Here is an 18,612-nt window from a genome sequence, read left to right as displayed (position 1 = left end):
ATTCAGCAAAGCTGAAAGAAAATACTGTCCCAGCATTTCCAAATATAGCTGAATAATGAGACTGAACGACTAACTTAAAATTTTGAAATTTATTCTACAGAAAGAATCCTAAGGAAAAAAACAGTGTGAAACATAGTTGCACTTATATTCAAGGCAGTACACTTCTATATTCGGAATTTTTCAAATGTAAGAGTTGTCTTTGGGAAAACTGAAATATCTTCCTTTGTATATTTCATAAAAGAAAGTGTTGCTACTTTAAAAAAAAAACAACCACCCCAATTTGAAGAGTGCATTGATTTATTAAGTCAAGAGTCAGAAGAAAGCAAATCAAATGTCTCTTAAGCCCATGAAGCAGTTTCACAGTGAGACTGCTTGGCTGCCTTACTCACCTTTGTCACGAGGTGGGTCCTCGGGCAGGTCCACATCAAGCATGAGATCATCATCTTCAAGATCACATGAATCAAGATTATTCAAGATATCCTGCAAGAAAGGAAAAGTGAGATACAGCTGGTTCCATGATACTTCACACACCCTACTGCCACGAAAGGCTTTGTTACATTTTTATTGTGCAAACATCCAGTGTTACCAGCAGCCTCCTCTCCTCAGGGAAGATCAGCCTTATATGAGACCATGTATACAAACAAAAATCATCACACCTCTGCTAATATGACACAGTAAAAGTGCTAGATGAAAGAAAGATGGATTAAAACCTTTTTCTGCCTGATGCCTATGGAACACTCCAAAGACTTTTTTATTCATTAATATCCTGCCTTCTCAGTAGCTGGGAGCATTTTGAAACTCAACAACTTTGTTTACTTGGAATTCAAAAACAGCCTTGAGAAGAGATGATGTTAAATCCTCTTATTTCAGCTCTCATATTATCACAAAATCACTGAAAGGAAGTGAGGGAAACCTATGTTATCTTGACTTTTTGGGACAACAACGGCTCAAACATGCCATTATGAGCACCAAACTCTGCTTCTTTTTGCCTTTTAGACTGCAGTACTTATAGAGATGTTCCTGAAGGGCCTAATAAACCATCACATTGCATGGGTATGCTAATGGCACAAGAAAAATGCTATTTAGTGCTAGATGAATTATACATATTATATACAGCCAGTTATATTAAAGGAGTGCAATGAGGGCAAGCCCAGCCAGTGTTAAAAAGACAGAGACTGACCCCTCTTGCTTTAAGAATACCAAGAGGAGGAACTGAGGAGGTCAAGGCTGTGGAACCCCAGCTCACAGCACAGTCAGACACTGCCAGTGCTGCTGGAAACCACAGCAGCCTGGGCAGAGAGCCCAGACACCCTTTCACTCCACCACTCCAAGGAAACTAAACCCGTTAACACCAAGTGACTATCACACACAGCAGGCCTGAGGAAACTCCAGTGGATCTCCAGCTCCTGAGCTCTCAGTAGAAGTCATGCCTTTAAGGCCTGAGACCAGACACAGGCACCACACATTGGCCTCTTTACTAACAGCAGAAACACTGATTTTTCTTAGGTTTATTGGCTACTCCTAGAAGTGATGCCTGGCACCAACATTGTATAATTTACCAAATATTAAGTCAAAGAAGTGTTTTATAATTATTTCTCATAGTAAGATGATCATTAAATACTTACATGAATACTGGCATACAGGCTGCCAAAACACTGCACAACAATATTCCCTTGCAAAGCCACCCCTTTGCTGGCTATCACTTGTTAGATTTGCTTTGTCACAGATGCACAGGTGAAAAGGAAGAACATGAACAGGCATTTGTCTGAAATGTTGCTCCAGCTGCTCTTCAGCAGCCTTCCTACAGCACTCACAAAGCACTGCTGCATTTTATTATACAAGGTGACAAGAGCTAAGCATATTTTAAGATTTTTGGGGGATTGGGTTGTGACAAAGGACATTAAACATTTTGCATTTCTGCAGGGCAAGTAATTTATTGACTTAGGAGGGAGAGTGTGATATGAAAATAGTTACTATGCACTTTGTAAAACATGAGCAATACAAAAGAAAGATGGAATACTTGAGACAAAACCACCTGGTTTTGTCATATTTCAAAGTCCTATCTGAATTGCTTTGTCCACAAATAGCATTCTGTGCATTTAGAGGAAAAATCAGGAAAACCCACACAGCAAGGCACTGGAAATTATAATAAATCCAACTATGAAAAAGCTTCACAAAAAAAAAATGGAAGTTATTTAAAGGAAACATGGATTTAATATTTGGGACAACAAAATGCCTGTATATTTTTGCTACTTTTGCTTCCATTTATTCAGGAACCAGGAGTTTTTAAACTAATGCATATGTTTTCAAACAATTCTGCAAAATACAGGCGTGCTTGAGAGGCAGTTTTGGTTTGCTAGTTGATAAATTATTTCTATGCCATGCTTTCATCTCCCAAATTAGTGTGAACAAGCATTATTTTCGTCTACTGTAAGAACTTTAATGAGCATGACAAATAAAATGGAAACAGTAGCCACAAACACCAAAAAAAATGGAAAAGCTTTGCAATCACTGTGCAAATGCATTTAAAAATGCACAATATAAAAGCACAATATGCCAGAATTTTTACTAATAATCCTAGATAAGCCACCTTACTGTCTTTGAATGAGAACGTTGGAAGTGTAATGGTGTCATAGAAGGTCAGTATTTGAGATTCCAGACATACTTTCCTGTCAACAGCACACTTCATTATGCTTCCCTAATTACACATTCTTCACCACACTGAGGAAAGGAAACTCCATGCTACAAAAAAAACCCCACAACTGCAAATACCAAGACTTTGTAATCACTGGGCCATGTGTGAATTCACTTTGAGCATTTCCCCCTGTGAGCCACTTGGGAAACACAATATACAAATAGGAGTCAGCAATGTCATCCTGAAATAGCCATAAGATAAAGTGCAAGTTTCATCAACACATTAGTGCATTAAAAAAATAAAATTTAGATACTTCCACTGTTATTCTTTCTACTGCATAAGGAACTGCAGGTAATTACAAGGGAATAACATAGTTAATAATGTGTGCTTAACAGCAATTGGCATCATGAAGTGATTCAGGGCAATGAGCTCAAACAGAACAGGAAATAAAGAAATTCTTTCCAAGTGCATCAGCTCCAACTCTAGAGAATGTAACATGTTCCAGCAATTACTACAAGTCACAGAAAAAGAAGAATCCCATTCTATTTGTATAGGTGAAAAGAGTAATGTATATTAAGAGGGGTATGTTTTTCACAAAGCTGATTCAGCACTAGATTTTCAAGCTGGTACAACCTAGGAAGAGACTGAGTCTGGGACTCTGAAATCCCAGGTCCAGCTACAGTGCTGTCCCCAAGCTCTCTCTCCACAAAGCTTTTCCACTGCACACAGGCAGCAGTGCTTTGCTGGCTTCCTGCAATAGAACAGGGAAAGCATGAGGTGAGACAGATCATCTGTGAGTCTTGGTGTAAGAACTGAGGAACTCGAGCACCCCAGTGCAGGGAACTCTCATACTGCACAAGGAGAAGGGGAAAGGGTAAAAGGGCAAGGCACACCATATGTGACATACCACTTTCAGCAAGTTCACTTCAATGCTCTGCAGATCCTTTCTGGAGTGATTGTCCCCAGATGCTGTGTTTTACCACAGGTTCAGCAGGCACACACAACAGCTCACCCACAACAGCTTGAGATTTAACCCAGTCTGCTGGAGGCATGGAGCCCAGCACCCCTTTCCAGAGAGGCATACAACATCAAGACCACTGCTTTGAAGACTGGGGAACTCTATGCAGAAGAGCTGCTTTTGCTGGAGCAAAACTTCAAGATTCATTATAAAGTAATGCTCACCATAATGAATTGGAGTGCAAAACATTCTTCTCAAAAAGTTCAGTTTCCAAAAATTCCTCATGCAAGATGCATCATAAGCTTTTTCTTAAACTGAAGAGTGCTATTTTTCAGTCCACCAACCAATCTGAGTTCAATTTAGCTTAACAGCTGAACCTAGGCAAGAGGCCTGACTCTCAGCTTTCCCACTTCTTGCATAAAGTATTGTATTGCAACTAAAGTAAAGCATAAAGTGCCCAAAATAGAAGATAGATAGATATCTGCATTTTCTCCCTACTAAACATAAAAATGTTGACTAGTGGAAGTTTATAACACAATGTATATTACAGTGGAATTTAACAAAAATGAAGTCAGGCATTGAGGTTAGCGCAGAAATGCGAAGCCTTCAACTAATTTCAGAGAGTGTTACCAGAACTGAGAAGAGCCTGAGCTCCAAGTACCAATGCCAGGTACTTGCATTAGGTTAGGTTAGGATATTTTGCAGGAAAACCAATTGCTTTGAGGGAGTCATGAACTGATGGTGAGCATTAGGAACAACATTTTACATTTCCATAACTCACGATCTCAGACCTCACTTGTTTGCTCCATCTTTAGGAAGCAGACAGCTAAAGGAAAATAACTAATTGTTTTTACTACTGATTTAGTGACTTAGGTCTTGCTTTTGATGACGCTGAAAAAAAGACCACAGTAGAATATAAGTGTGAGTAAAGGGAAAGAACTACAGGAGAAGCAGGCCAAAAAACTCAAGTGAAGTATTTGAGAGCACCACCAAAACTAAGAAACCATCATTTCAGGTGCTTGAGGAATGAAAAAAAGGTGACTTTTAAAAACAAACAGAAAACAGACTGAGTAAATCAGTCATCTGAAGGGCAGCTAAAAAATAACTGCCAAAGTCAAACACAAGGCAAGGCTGACAGAAGAAAAGAGGGAAACCTCCAGGGTCTTTTTCAATGCTATTTTCAGCATTTGACAACATCTGAGATAGAGATAAAAAAAGAAATAGGAAGTCTCCAAAAAGGCCACATTATATAGGAACTGAACAGAACTCTTAAGGCAGAAAACACAGACAGAGGAAAAGCACATAGTGTACTACAGGGCTGAAGAGAAAAACCCACTGTAAATGAAGTCCTTAAAACAGAGAAAACCACCCAGGGAAGAGGTGGGATAGAACTCTGCAGGTTACCAAAGACAGGAGAGGAAAGGAGTACACTGTACAAGCCACAATGAAGATAACTAGGCCAAGCAGCCAAACATGTACTTTGTAATTTTGTCCATGTTCTGTAACCGAAGGTTGCTGTGGCAACACAACAACAACTTGGTTTGGAAAATCCAAAGCGCTTTTGGTTTAACTGTTAAGTAGAACAGTCTTAGAGATTTACTATTCTTGAAAACATTTTTATAGAGGCATTGCAATGTTCTAACTAGGTTTACTGAAGGTATAGAGGAAGTAATTATTAGCTTAAGTTATTACATGCTGTAACTAAAGCATCTACACTTGCTGGCTTTTAAAATTTTTTTAAAATATAAAATCAGATGTCAGACTGTGTAAAAAATCTGAAATTCAATAACACAATAAAAGAAGAGAAAAAGGAAAGCCAGAAATATTAGCCGTTCTGTTGAGACTTGACCAATTCATAACCAACAGCACTTTCAAACACACAGCCCAAGCTACACCCACTGCCACATGCAGCATTCCTTGACTGCCATCTAGCCTCCAGCAATGAGGAAAGCTGAAAGGGGGAAGCATTGTAACCATCCTTCTATAGAACTCCAGCAAAATTTAAAAATATTTTCTATTTTTGGGTTTGTGTTTTTTTTGTTTTTTTTTAATAGGCTTTTAAATAGAGAGGTTCCTGTTTACTTTCAAACACAATCACAGAAAGCAGTCAGCAGTGAGCATAAATAGTGACAGAGGAAGAGCAGGGGAGGAGGAAAAGCAGTTCTTCCTTCTCACTGCTTCCAGTCTGTTTGCACAAAAAGGCTACCAATACCAGAGGTTCAGCATTGCTTTTACAGTTTTATCTAGCCAACAATGGAGCATTTTACCCTATTAAGCAATGTGTAATTGCTACAGCTACTCTTAACTGGCAGAAATGATTGTGAGTGATTCTCACTCCAGTCACTTGCACTTGTATTAAATGTATAATGTTTGGTTTAAGGAAAATATAGATGCTTCAAATAATTCCCAGCTGAGAAAGGAACCAAACAATAACCTCAGAGGAACAGCATGGGCATGGCTGTACCAGAAGCTCAGTTGTTCCCTCTGTGCAAGAGCTCTAATTCTACCCTAAGAGACTTTCGGAGTAACCAGACTATGACACGTTACACAGAATTAATGTGTTCTATTCTTAGACAGCCAGCTTAATATACTTGTTTCTAATTAAAAGCAAAACAATCCTCAAATATCTCCAAGCTACTTTGGGGTGATTCTATTTTGACCAATCTCTCCATGAGCTGCTAACAACACGGGAAGCATTCCTTCGCTTACTGCACTACTGCAGAAGTGTGTTTATGCCACATCATCCTGATGCATTCCCACAGCATCAGCCAAGGGCACAAAAGCTCAGAACCAGCTCACATGTGGAGATGCAGTTACCAGTTCATACAGAAAACCTCCCTTACCAGCCTAGGAAACGAACCAAGTGCTAACTTCTACCAATGTTTGCTCTCATATTTCACACACCATCACAGCAGCTGCCACACTCTCTCCATGGCACAAACCCAAAGGTGTAACTAATGGATGCCATGAACACAACACATAAGTAGAAGTGAAGCTGCCTTTCTTGGTTTTTCCAGCCAAAAAAGCCCGAGAAGATTTACTGTGTCAGTTCTGAAGGATGCAGCTCTCAAAGGCATACAAGCTTTCCCAAAGGAAAAAAAGGTAATTTGCCATAAAAGGATGTTCACCAAATGTCATGTCTCTCAGACCAGTATCACAAGAGGTTTGTGCACTGTAATAAGTCATATTACCTCCTAATAATGTTTGACAGTAGGGACACCTACCTAACACAGGACAGACAGAAGGGCCATCTCATTAAGTAATTCTGTTTCCCACCACCTCTCCTTGCTGTTGCAGTTAAACTAAGAAGTTGAAGACTGGAGCAGAGGTAAGACAGTAGATGGTGGCTATTTTCACTCTAAAATCAGTCTCTAATGTAATGACATCTCCCTTCTCTGCCATGAGCAGAAAACTGCCTGCCAGCAAACTCCACCACAGGAATGGCTGAGGAGCTGACAGAACACACTGAAATATGAGTTTGTGCCCTTAGTTCTGTATTAACAAGCAACAATACAGACTGTAAGTTGCAGTTTTCTACTAAAAACTTAATGGTGGAAATATTACTCAAGGATGTTCTCCCATTAGTTCAGTATGTTCACAAATATTATCTGTTCATAATGAAGATTAAAGGCAAAAAGATGACACTGACTTTTGAGGCTTTGCAATCAGTACCAAGCAGTCTAGTGGTTTTCCAAACATACATTTTTAGGCATAGGCTTCTTAGAAATTAAGAAGATAAACAATTGCAACAAATTTCTGTACTTGTATTATTGGAAAAATGAAAACTATGAAGGTAGAACAGTAGAATTTAAGTAAATCTGAATAATTTTATCAAATTCTGGAACTTGACATGAAGATATTGGTACAAAAGAACCTGGAACTTAGACATGAATTTAGAAGCTTAAACAGAGGTTACCAACTACAGCAACTTCCAATAAGCAGCTTCCAATGAAAAACAGCTTTCAAGGATGACATGTGTATTGGATTCCAATCCCACAATCACTATATATATACACCTGAGCAGGAAGTTTGACCACAGAAATGGCAGCTTCCCAGATAATGTATTTCCTAGAAATCTTTCTGTATCCCAAGTAAAACTTCACACATTGTTTGCCATTTTCTAGAACGCATCAGTAAAAGCTAAAACCTCACAGAAGACCTCATGTGTTACTGTGCTATCTCTTGCCAAGAGATATACTGGCCTAACCCAAAAGTCAGGCTTTCAAGTAAAGGAGTGTGAAGGACCAATGAGTTATCCAATTTGTCCTACAGGACAGAATTTCTTTGGTGATGAAGGTAAATAATGAAAGTTCTCTGAGCAGAAGCAGAAAACAGAACTCCATGCTACCATTCCACATTAGTGATGCTATGTGTTCTGTAGCCATAAAAGGTGTTCTCCTCTATGCTGGGACAAATTGCAGAGTATCTGACTCTCTGGGTTTGCTTCAGTCACTCCCAGGAGGGAGTGTGCCCACAGCCAGTGAGGAGTATCTGCCACTGAGGATTTCTATCGCTGCCCATACACACCTCCACACCTGCATGAGGTGACTTGTCAAGTGCATTTTCCCTGGTTTGTTTGAATACCTCCGGGGCAGACAAAATCACCTCCTCCCCTTCACTGGCACTGCAGTCACATGCACATTCTCACAGTCCCATTCCTCTGACACACTGATGAATCCTGGTATCCCCTCACACACCTGAAGGGAGAGGTTGCCCAGTTTCCTCCTCTATGTTCCTGTCACAACAGTGGCCAGATAAAACCTGGCAGCTGCAAGAAAACTAAAATCTCTGAGGTTTTACAGGCTTGGTAGGCAGCAAAAAGGCAACAGCCACTTCAAAATCAAAATCACCCCAACATGGGTATATAACAAGATTCCCTAAGATTAGAATGATTATACTTCATTAAATCATTATACCACAAGAGTAATGCCTTCTCTCTCTTTCCAACCTCACAACCTCACTGGAGTATTGGGCATCTAAGAGTGTCATCAGTTCTCACTGTATCACACTCACTAGCAAAAAAAAATCCAAAAACCTCTAACCATATACTAAATTGGAAGTGTGTATTTATCAATGCCATGTTCAATTTCAGTCAAAATGCACTGATTGAGGTGAAATCACCCTTTGCTTTCAGGTACAGAACAAACTCAGACACTTCTTAAAGAAGTGCTCAACTGAAGTACACAAATTACTTTCAGGAAGCATCTTGGGAGCACAAAATGCATTTGATTCTCTTTATTCACCTCACCTTTTGTATTCTAAGAGAGGAGGAAATGCAGTAAGTCAACACTGTTCATTTGAGTACAGCCTGTCAAGAAATATGCATCTTTTTATGCTGTTCTCTGCTTTGAGTAAGATCTCCATTGTTCTTTAAAGGATGCAAAGAGAAAAAAGAACTGAATTTCAGCTGGCTCATTAGACAAAAAGCTTTTAATGTGTGCTTCTTCTAACTAGCTTGCACCTGAAGGACTCATTTCATGACTACTCTTTTAGAAAGTTATAGCAAAAAAGAGAAGCTTGTGTTGAGGAAATATTACATACTTTTTACATAGTCTTAAGCTTACTTGAAGTTTTATTTTCATTACAGCTGTAACCAAACATCACAAAGTTTAAAAAGCCCAGCTTCTCACAGAACAAGAATTAGTGTTTTGGCATTAACCTCCTGAAAAGAAAGTTTAAGTGAAGAAAGGAAGATGTGTAGAAGGCAATATCAAAAAAGTAAAATAAATGGAAATAAAGAAAACAGTAAAGAAAATAAATGTATTCGAACAACACACATTACAAGTCTGAATTCAGATTAATAAATTGCTCATTTGAGACATCAGACTGGCAATTTAAACCTTACTACAGAGTTATTTTGAGAAGTGAATTATTAAAAAAATTAAGGTAATTAACACTAAATTACTTGCAAATAACTAATGAAAGAAATTAGTAAGTGAACTAAACAATTCTATTTCAGCAAGTTCATTTTCTCTAATGAGTAGAGCATATTTCACTGAGTACCAACGTTTCAGGAGCCAGAAAGCATTCTGCCCAGTCTCAAAAATTAATTCAGAACTGCCCTTGCCCAAGTTACAGTCACAAAGGGGAAAAAATATAAGAAAGAACAACAACAAAAATATTATAAGATTTCAAAAATTGCCTGGAAGAAGAGAAAAATGTAACTATTTTATACTCTGGCTAAAATTCTGGCCATGTGTCAAACTGATTCATTCCAGTGAGATCCAGATTTCATCCCAAGAGCAGCAAAGCAGTTAAAACCCATCTGTCTCCTCAAGCCAGATTTCAATTATTATTCCATAATCCTATGCCCTTATAATTACATTGATGTTCACTCTGCACATACCCAAAAATACTGGCTTTATTTACTTCAGGAAAAATGAATACAGTGCAAAGATTCACATTGCTACTGGAGCCTACAGGAAAAAGAGTCAATCTGACAGTACAGGGAACACTCTGAAAGCTTCCTGTCCAAACCTATTGGCCCAAATGAAATTGCTTGAAAAGAAATGGAAAAAAAAAAACCCACAAATCACATTGCAAAAACTTCTTCTCTTGAGAATATTAGAGAAAGCAGCCAAAATTACTGGAATGTGTTCAGTTTAAAGTTTGACTTCATGCAGACTTTGAGCACTAGAATATTGTAGCATCTTTAAAACAAGCAGATACCTCAGAACAAGAACAGAGCTTCGCTCTGAACAAACACACATTAAAACTTCTGTCTCTTACGTGTCTACTTAATGTTCTGGAGATGAGAAAACACCTCAAACTTGGCTACAAGAGAGGGCAAGCAAAGGAGCCAAGAGACTCCATTCAGGATGCGATCTGAGAACACAGTGTTTGCATGTATGATGAACAGTATTTTCAGACAAAAATTAATGAAAACAAAAGTCTAGCAAAACTAAACTACAACCAGGAGTTGTACCTCGCACTGCTGAGCAGCTTTCTGCCATGAAGCACTAGAGGAATTAGGCACTGCAGTCACCGACTAAAACCCAGGACAGGAGCAAACAGCACAGCTAAAATCAAGTGAGAGCACCTATGGATAAATACTGCCCTTCCTGCTAAGCTACAGAGCCATCAACTGCTCTGCTAAGCATCAGTCTGCTCACACAGAACTGAACTTGGTGCTCAGCAGCAAAGACCAGCTGTTGAAAAAACTATATAGGGCACCGACAGAATCAGTGCTTAGAAATTTGAAAGCAGTTAAGCACTAAGAAAGTTATCCAAAATGACCAAAATTTCCATTCGGAAGTGGAAATGTAGGGCAATAACATGGATAGTGAATTAGTTCTTTTCTGTTATGCAATTAGACAATAAAAATATTTCATCCTTACAAAAACCCCCCATATTCCTACCAAGCTCTAAGTCCTCCCTGTGACATTACTTAGATTTGTATGACTCTTAAACTTCCAATACTGGATTACATACTTTCTCCACAGCAGCTCACTCAGTTAGTAAAGAACAGAAGGACTGTACTAAAAGAGGCCAAGTTTATTTTTATTCTTCATCTCCATGTCTTTAAAACCAAGATGCACTGAGAATAGCAAAGATATTGACTTTTCTGCTCCCCAAAAAGGAACAATGAGCTTCAGAGGCCAGCAAGTTCCTGCTGTTGCCTTCCTATGCTGGTTCTCATCTCAGAAGCCCAGTTAAAATCCCCTCTGCAAAAGCTGCCCTTTCAAAGATGGTCCAAACACTCCTAAACTAGGATCACCCTAGTGGGGGCTGCACTGCCATCTATGGAAAAGCTTAGGAAAAGCATTTAGCATTAAGTATTTGTTGATACTAAGAAGGATACAGCTTATAAGACTACCAAAACGACAGCAGGATGGCAATGAGGAAGAAAAAGGCCAATTGTGCAGTAAACATGACCAATTACTCAGCACACAGTTCCCTGAACTGTCCCTCAGCCACATTGCTTCTACTCACCCCAGCCTGGTGCCACAGGAACTCCAGAACTACTGCTCTGGTGACTGCCCTGGAAATACTAAATCCAAGGGGCAGGCTGGCTGGCATTAGCCCAAGCACTCCAAATTCTTAAATCTGACTCTCATCAATTGGATTTTGACACACAGATATGAACTGCTTTTAACTCACCACACGAGAGGATAGAAACTGCATAATTTGATCACGTATCTCCCAGCAATCAAAACATCTGACGTGTTGACTAATCACAATAATTATTCTCAATGCCTTCACTTATTTGTCTTTCTACTCTCTGCTTGCAGAGAAAAGGAAAAACATGAAACAAAAGCTTACAGGAACCTACTCAAGAGTACTATTTTTCAGAAAGAATGAAAAACTGCATCAGAAATTCTCCTGCATCTTCAGATTAGAAAATATCACTGTTTAATCCTTAGGCTAAAGAAATCAAATATATCATAATTGCTACCAAAACCAACAAGTACAGGAAAGAAAACAACAACCAAAAAATGCCCACTTCTAAGAGGCAATTCAACACTTCAGAGCTACATTTTTCCCCCTCAAAACCTAAGCTACTGTGAATACATTTCTGCCTTGCATAAATAAAACGTGCTATTGATGCTTTTCTCATTCAGATAAATGTCACAGTACAGTAATCAAAATGGGTAGAAACAATACGTGATCTTCTTGATTCAACATCAAGTCTTAAGATCTCCTTTCTCCACTTCCTCAAAAACTAGTAAATACAGTCTTCCATTCTTAAGCCCTCTCTAAAAACTGTTTACTTGCAATTAACAAAGAAATAATCCAAAATAGTGAACAAGAATATCAAAGACTTCTAATGTACCTCTACTCCGCATCTGCTTACAACAGCTTCTCTCAATCAGCTCATTGATTCAATAGAAATTCATTTCCATGCACAAATTAATTCACAGGGGCAACACATATTAAAACCTACATATATACTCTGAAAGCACAGGAAAAGAAGCGCCTTCCATTTGTTTGTTACTTTTCAGAGTATGTATCAAAATACCTATGTTTAAAACTTACCAAGAACAAAGTTTAAAAACTTCCCTCCTTTCTTGGCATGTGCATGCCTGTGTCTGGAGACAGGGGTGTTTGTTTTTGCAGTGGCCTCCATGAAACTTGGGTTTTGCCTATAAACACCAATAAAGCTACAAAACTCACACTACAATAATCTCTAACAGCTTTTCCAAGCTGGTCACGATTGCCACAAAAAGTTAATAACCACTGCTAAACTCTTTCAAGCACTAGATCCCAACATCATCATTTAAGACAGAGAACAAACAATACCACAAGCAGCTGAAAATACATCAGGAATTGATATTTAGTTGCACACAAAAAATATAATTACCTATCTGTGCCCAAGTCTGAAAGCACTATCTACATTACTAAATTGGCAGTGGTGACACAGCACCCAACACGCCTGAAACACACGAGGCGTGACGCATTGATTAAACCAAACTGGTGTTTCAAACCTTCCGATTTTTAACATCATGTTAATAAAATCCAAGTTGCTTGGTTCAGAAGTCTGTGCAGATAAAGGAGTACAAACAGGGCAGACAGGCAGAATATTCTTCAGGCCCACTAAAATTCCAAGGCTGGCTCCCTGATCTCAGATGGAGGATCACAGCACAGCAACAACTCTTCATCCACTCTCCTCATACTTCAAGATGCTTCTTGCACATCAGTTTGAGTTTAGCAGCAAGAAAAAGGTTGTGCTGCATTTGTGTATCCCACTGAAGATGCACAAAGAGCCCTGCTACAGTAAGCTACAGCCAGGTCTCTACCTCAAAGATGCTATCACAGAATGAAGAGAGAAATCAAATATCTGCTTCAGCTTACAAGGGCCCTATGAGCACACACTACACAATAACAAATGCAAGTAGCCACAGAGGCAACAGCTATTGTCTGGCTTTTTCACTTCTATGTTTAGAGATTGCTAGGAGGTGTAGAACCTATGCTTTGCAGAAATCAAATTCCTTTACTCTTTGTGAGCACTACTATGAGACTGCATAAGAAAGGACCTGTTTTGTCCTGACTTTAGAATAAGGACAGAAAAAAGTGTGCAAACAGCCTGATCAAGGTCATCTGTCCAGAAACAGGAATTCCTAAACAAGAAGTTTCACAAAGCAATCAACTACAGCGGAAAGAGGAAACAATTACAATTTTTTTTTCAAAAAGAACTAATATTAAAAAATATACTTAATAAGCAAAAAACTCAACACACTGTAATAATGTAAGTTACGAATACAGATACATACTATGCTGTTCATTTCTGAAGAGTCGTAACTTCCACACGGATGGACGCTTCCTATAGGTTCCAGCCCCTCTTCATCCCACATATATGTGCCGTCAGAGCTGTCAGATGGAGAAAGCTCAAAGGAGGAGCCAGCTCTGTAGTTCATCTCTGAAGAGATGACATTCTCAGTAGTGTGTTTTGTGCTTTCACTGTTGTCATCCACTGCTTAAAGAAAACAGCATCAGTTAAGATTACAAAAACAATCCAATATTCAAAAAAATAAACGCTAAAATGCCTGTTACACGTGTGCTACCTTTGCTGGAGCTGTACTGTAACACAAATTTTCTGAAAGTTTTCTACAGTATTGTTCCCTCATCCCAGAAGGGGGAAAAGCTCAAGCTGGTTAGGCAGCTACAACCAAGGAATCTTCCAACCTATGTCTTTGCTAACCTTTTACACTGCCCTAATTCACCCACTGTGGAAGCTGCTTTCTAGAAATCTGCATCTCTTTAACATATTAGAAGGTGGGTGCAAAAATATATCCTTTGGATCTAGTCTTTCAATTGCAACAACTCTCAAAAAACCTTTTATCATGAGAAGCCCATCAAAGATTTGAAAATGTGACTTTCAAAAGCATCTTCTTGTGTCTTCAACTAAAAGAATTAATATGCATCAGAAAAAAAAAAAAGACCCAGTAACAATCCTGTTTATAACTGAACTAATTCAATTACACATCCTACACTTATTTCCACTACTTAGAAGCAGTTACAGCTGTTCTCTGCCTACAGAGGTGGAGGGAGCACGAGGTGAAATTTTCTTAAAATATCATCAACCCAGAAAATGAATGGCATAGCAAGGATATGAGGAATCCCACAACCACAACACAAATGTGTTTAAAGGAGGTCACCTTCATTTTTATCACGAAAAGCTCTTCAAAGTAATGCTTGGGAAAAAAACTATAATGCAGAAAAGGCACAAGCAAACAAATATGTCAGCACAGAGCAGTTCCATTCTGAAACAAATCATAAGCAATGGACAAATACATTAAATAACTTAATAACCACTACAGAATTTTGATTTAGCACCTAAAATTTCAAGCAGAACATAAAAAAGGTATTTACCAGACACATTTATATCAAGCCAGTCATCAGCATTACAGCAAGATCCTCCACCTTCCTTGAGAGACGTGAACGGCTCAATGGACGTTCTGCTCCCACACTCTAATTCCTGAAGGCAGCTCTCCTTCTGCTGGATTTGTACAGTTCTGTTTGCCTCTTCTATATCTATGAAATCATCACTGAAGTCTTCACTCAAATCGTTTTTCTCAGAGGATGACAAAGAAGATATAGATATTTCATCTCCATCATCGCTCATGCACATCACTTTTGACCCATGTTTTGCCAGACTTTCATGCAGGGCCTCAGCAGGTTCTGTTCTCTGAGCCCTGCTCTCTAGAATGCTGTTTTTATCAACGGCTCTATTGATGTTTGCTGAAATCTCTGCACTCTCCACCACGCGCGTGTCCGGAGCCACGCTTTTGCTGCCATCCACAACGGTATTCCCAGCAAAGCGCTGCCTGGTAGGCTTCAGCAGAGAAGGCCGACTTAATCTGTATCCATAGGAAGGTGCTGACCCAGATCCATTTGACAGTGGGGGTTTCTTGGAACAGGGAGCTGACATAGCCGAGTACGGTCTGGTAAATCCATACTTCATCGGCTCATTTCCATTGGGTACATCCAACTGACACGCGTTTCTTGACAGCAGAGCAGACCTCTGAGACGTCCTGGCAGCGAGATTTTGACTATGATAAGGCCTTGTAAGATCCACAGCTTTGTTAAAGGAATGTGACCTGGTTAGAGATGCAGCGGGAAGGAAAGAATTCTGAATGGAATGTGAAAAACTTTGTGATCTTACCATTTTGTCACAGGAAAAAGCCTTGCTAGTATTGTCTGTAGATTGTGCCAGGCTTTCTCCTGAACTTGTCCTTGTGGCACCAGAATTAGCTCTAGGTCTCTGCAAACCTACCACTGGCCGATTTCCATAAAATCCATTTAAATTTGATCTTGGAGCATTGAGTCCAGAGTATGTCCTTCCTGACAGGGTACCTTTGGTGAATTTAGCTGAACTAGAGAGTCCAGGTATAGACTTTGGATTTAATTCCTCAGTAGAAGATACAAACATATTGGTTTGCTTTGCTGCTTTTGACACAACCGAAGCAGTACTGTTCAAACCCACCCTGAGCTCATCATTGCCCAATGCTCTCTGAGATTGAGGGTACTTCTCAGAATCAATTAATTTTTCATTAGAGTTGCGTTTGGCGCTGGCCTCTCTCCCATTCTGATCGTTAAGCTGATATTTATTTGATTTTTTCCAGTTGAAAGCAAAGGAAGACATTCCAACAGTGCCATTGTGCTTGCTGAAATTCTTGCCACCATTACTCCCTGCTAAGTTCACAGCCGTCCCGTTTGGCATAGGGTGCAAAACAGCCCCTAAAGTTTTCGTTCCATATTTCGGTAGCCTGGAAACCAAGGTTGTCCTGTTTTGATTTTTTTCTTCCATGAGCTATTGGGTACATTGGTCCTTGAAGGGTGCTTGAATCTAAGAAAGGAAAATAAAACCACATTAAACCTGAATCAACCACATATTAAACAAGGTTTTCTATACATTCGCAGCTATAGGCTTCTCAGATTTCTGTGCCTCACTCCACCATGCTGATAAAGAGTAATCCAGACACATTTTGTGAACTCCAGAGTTCCAGCAGTTATGTGGCAATAATATGTTCCTCAGGTGACAGCTCCCTCTCCCAACTTTCATACTCTATATAAACCATATTTTTTTTGTTTTCCTTTTGTAATCTATAAAATAAACTTCAGAAGAGATTGGATGATTTTTTTTGTTCAGTTTTTTTTTCATTTACCCATTTGCAGCAACAAACTGAACTTTTCAACGGTTACAATTATTAAGTTAAAAACTTAAGATTAAATATTTTTTAAAAAGCCACAAATATGACATAGCAGAAACCTGTGGTCAGCAACATAAATCTGCAAAAATGATAATGTAAAATCTGTCTAAAAGCTAATTTTTTGAGATTGTTTTCCATTTCCCCAAAGCCTAAAATAGAGGAAATAACCACTCATCATGCATCTCACCACAACATTTTTTGTTCCCAGACCTTATGGATCTCCCCAAATCAAGATTTACTAGTCATTGTTTTCTATTTCTATGGAGACTGTAGTCTATTTTGGAAATCATCTTATTCACACATAAACCTGAGGTACAGTGCAACAGTTGCATAAGGTCAGTGTTAGTAAGTGAATTTAAAAGTGCTACTTATTCAAAGCACACAGAATATCTTGTGTAACCACAGCAAGCATTACCCTAAAGTGAATCACTCCCCAAGCTGCAAGACTCACTAAGAAACATTTAAATTCTTAGTGATAAAATTGAAGATAAAATCAGAGATAATATTGAAGTGGCATTAAATTAATGCAAACTGAAATACCCTGAGGATTTGTCAGTGAATAGGATGCCCCAGAGCAGTACTTCTGGAAGCAGATCTACATTACAAAGACAGAAAGAGAAAGGTACTGCAGACAGGCCATTTAGGGGTTCCTAACTTGTGAAAACATCAGAATCCACATTCTGCAGCTGGTGCATTTCCATTTTGAAATGCACAAATCCTGACTTTTCAAAGACTCAGTGAATTCTTGCACACCGGAGACCCTGCCCTCACCCAGGTGTGCAAAGAAGGACACAAGTATTTCCCCCTGGGACCAGCAGAACATTTCATTCACCGTGTGTGACACCTGCCTGCATGTGGATTGAGGTGTCTGAGGTCAGACTTCTTGCCTGCCTGCATCCTTGCACAGGAAAATATCATCAGGCTTTAATAGCAACATCAAAGATCTTTACTTCATGTCAACTACATACAATAAAGTACACCTTTTTTTTAATAACTCCATGAATAAAAAATAGCCTTTAACATGCTGATGAATTCACTCCCAGCAAGCATCACAGTGCAGATTCCTCAGAAGATAACCTAACTCTAAAGAAAAGGCAAGTCTTGTGAAGAAATCTTCCAAAATGAAAAAGTTAAATTAGAAAGCTGCTAATTTAACTTGCATGCTTTATGGATAATTCCCTTTTCACATCTGTCTACCATCTCTTAGGTGACTGCAAAATTTAAATGAGGCCATTTAATTAGATTACTTTAATCCTCCACCAAGTGCTGCAAATTAAACTTGAAAAGGAGACCTTTCAGTTCTCTAGGAAGGGCTCTTGCTCATTTATCCTTGATTAGGCAAAGACAATACATTATCTTCAACAAAACCATACTGATAGCCCAGAACACTTCAGACAATTAAATTAAAAAACAAACAATACTTCTCTGTATTTTATTAGCTACATAACTGTAACTACTGTGCCACCTCCTCAAGCTCAGGTTTCATTTGTTTCATTGAAACACAATGTCATCAAAAAAAAGCACTAAAACTTAACAGCATCATGTCTGGCAGATGTTTTCCAGAAAATGGGGAATTTTCTTATTAAGTTCTCTAAAACTTCCTTAATCTTTAGCTATGTTTACTAGGAAAGATTACACCAGCCTCACAATTAAACTCCCTTATCAAGCAGCACTGTTACCACTTAGAGTATGATTTCTGCATCCCAGAAGATTCAAGTTCAATACAATTTAAATTGCAGCCTACTGTACTATAAAGAAATTCAAAGTATTTTTAGACTTAAGTAATCTATGGATTTTTAAAAAACTGACATTTGGGCAAACAAGTTTTATATTCTTTGCCTTGGGAAATACATTACCTAGTGCACACA

At 38.8% G+C, this 18,612-nt stretch overlaps 1 protein-coding gene across 6 annotated transcripts in view; it reads right to left on the bottom strand.

The window, feature by feature from the left end:
• CCSER2 (coiled-coil serine rich protein 2) overlaps window positions 1-18,612 on the bottom strand; it is a 96,960-nt gene that overhangs the window by 33,805 nt on the left and 44,543 nt on the right. For 5 of the 6 annotated variants that reach the window (XM_038140285.1, XM_038140283.1, XM_038140288.1 and 2 more), the window contains 3 exons: window positions 14,904-16,380; window positions 13,805-14,007; window positions 390-480 (listed from right to left, as the gene is read on the bottom strand). In XM_038140285.1, coding sequence (XP_037996213.1) covers window positions 390-480; window positions 13,805-14,007; window positions 14,904-16,341 — 1,732 coding nt within the window. In that variant the 5' untranslated portion in view covers window positions 16,342-16,380. The remainder of the gene's footprint in view (window positions 1-389; window positions 481-13,804; window positions 14,008-14,903; window positions 16,381-18,612) is intronic. The other variant, XM_038140286.1, reaches the window with a different exon arrangement.

The sequence above is a fragment of the Motacilla alba genome, chromosome 6, assembly GCF_015832195.1.
Source record: "Motacilla alba alba isolate MOTALB_02 chromosome 6, Motacilla_alba_V1.0_pri, whole genome shotgun sequence".
NCBI classification, from domain to species: domain Eukaryota; kingdom Metazoa; phylum Chordata; class Aves; order Passeriformes; family Motacillidae; genus Motacilla; species Motacilla alba.
This window is presented reverse-complemented; position numbering and strand designations above follow the sequence as displayed.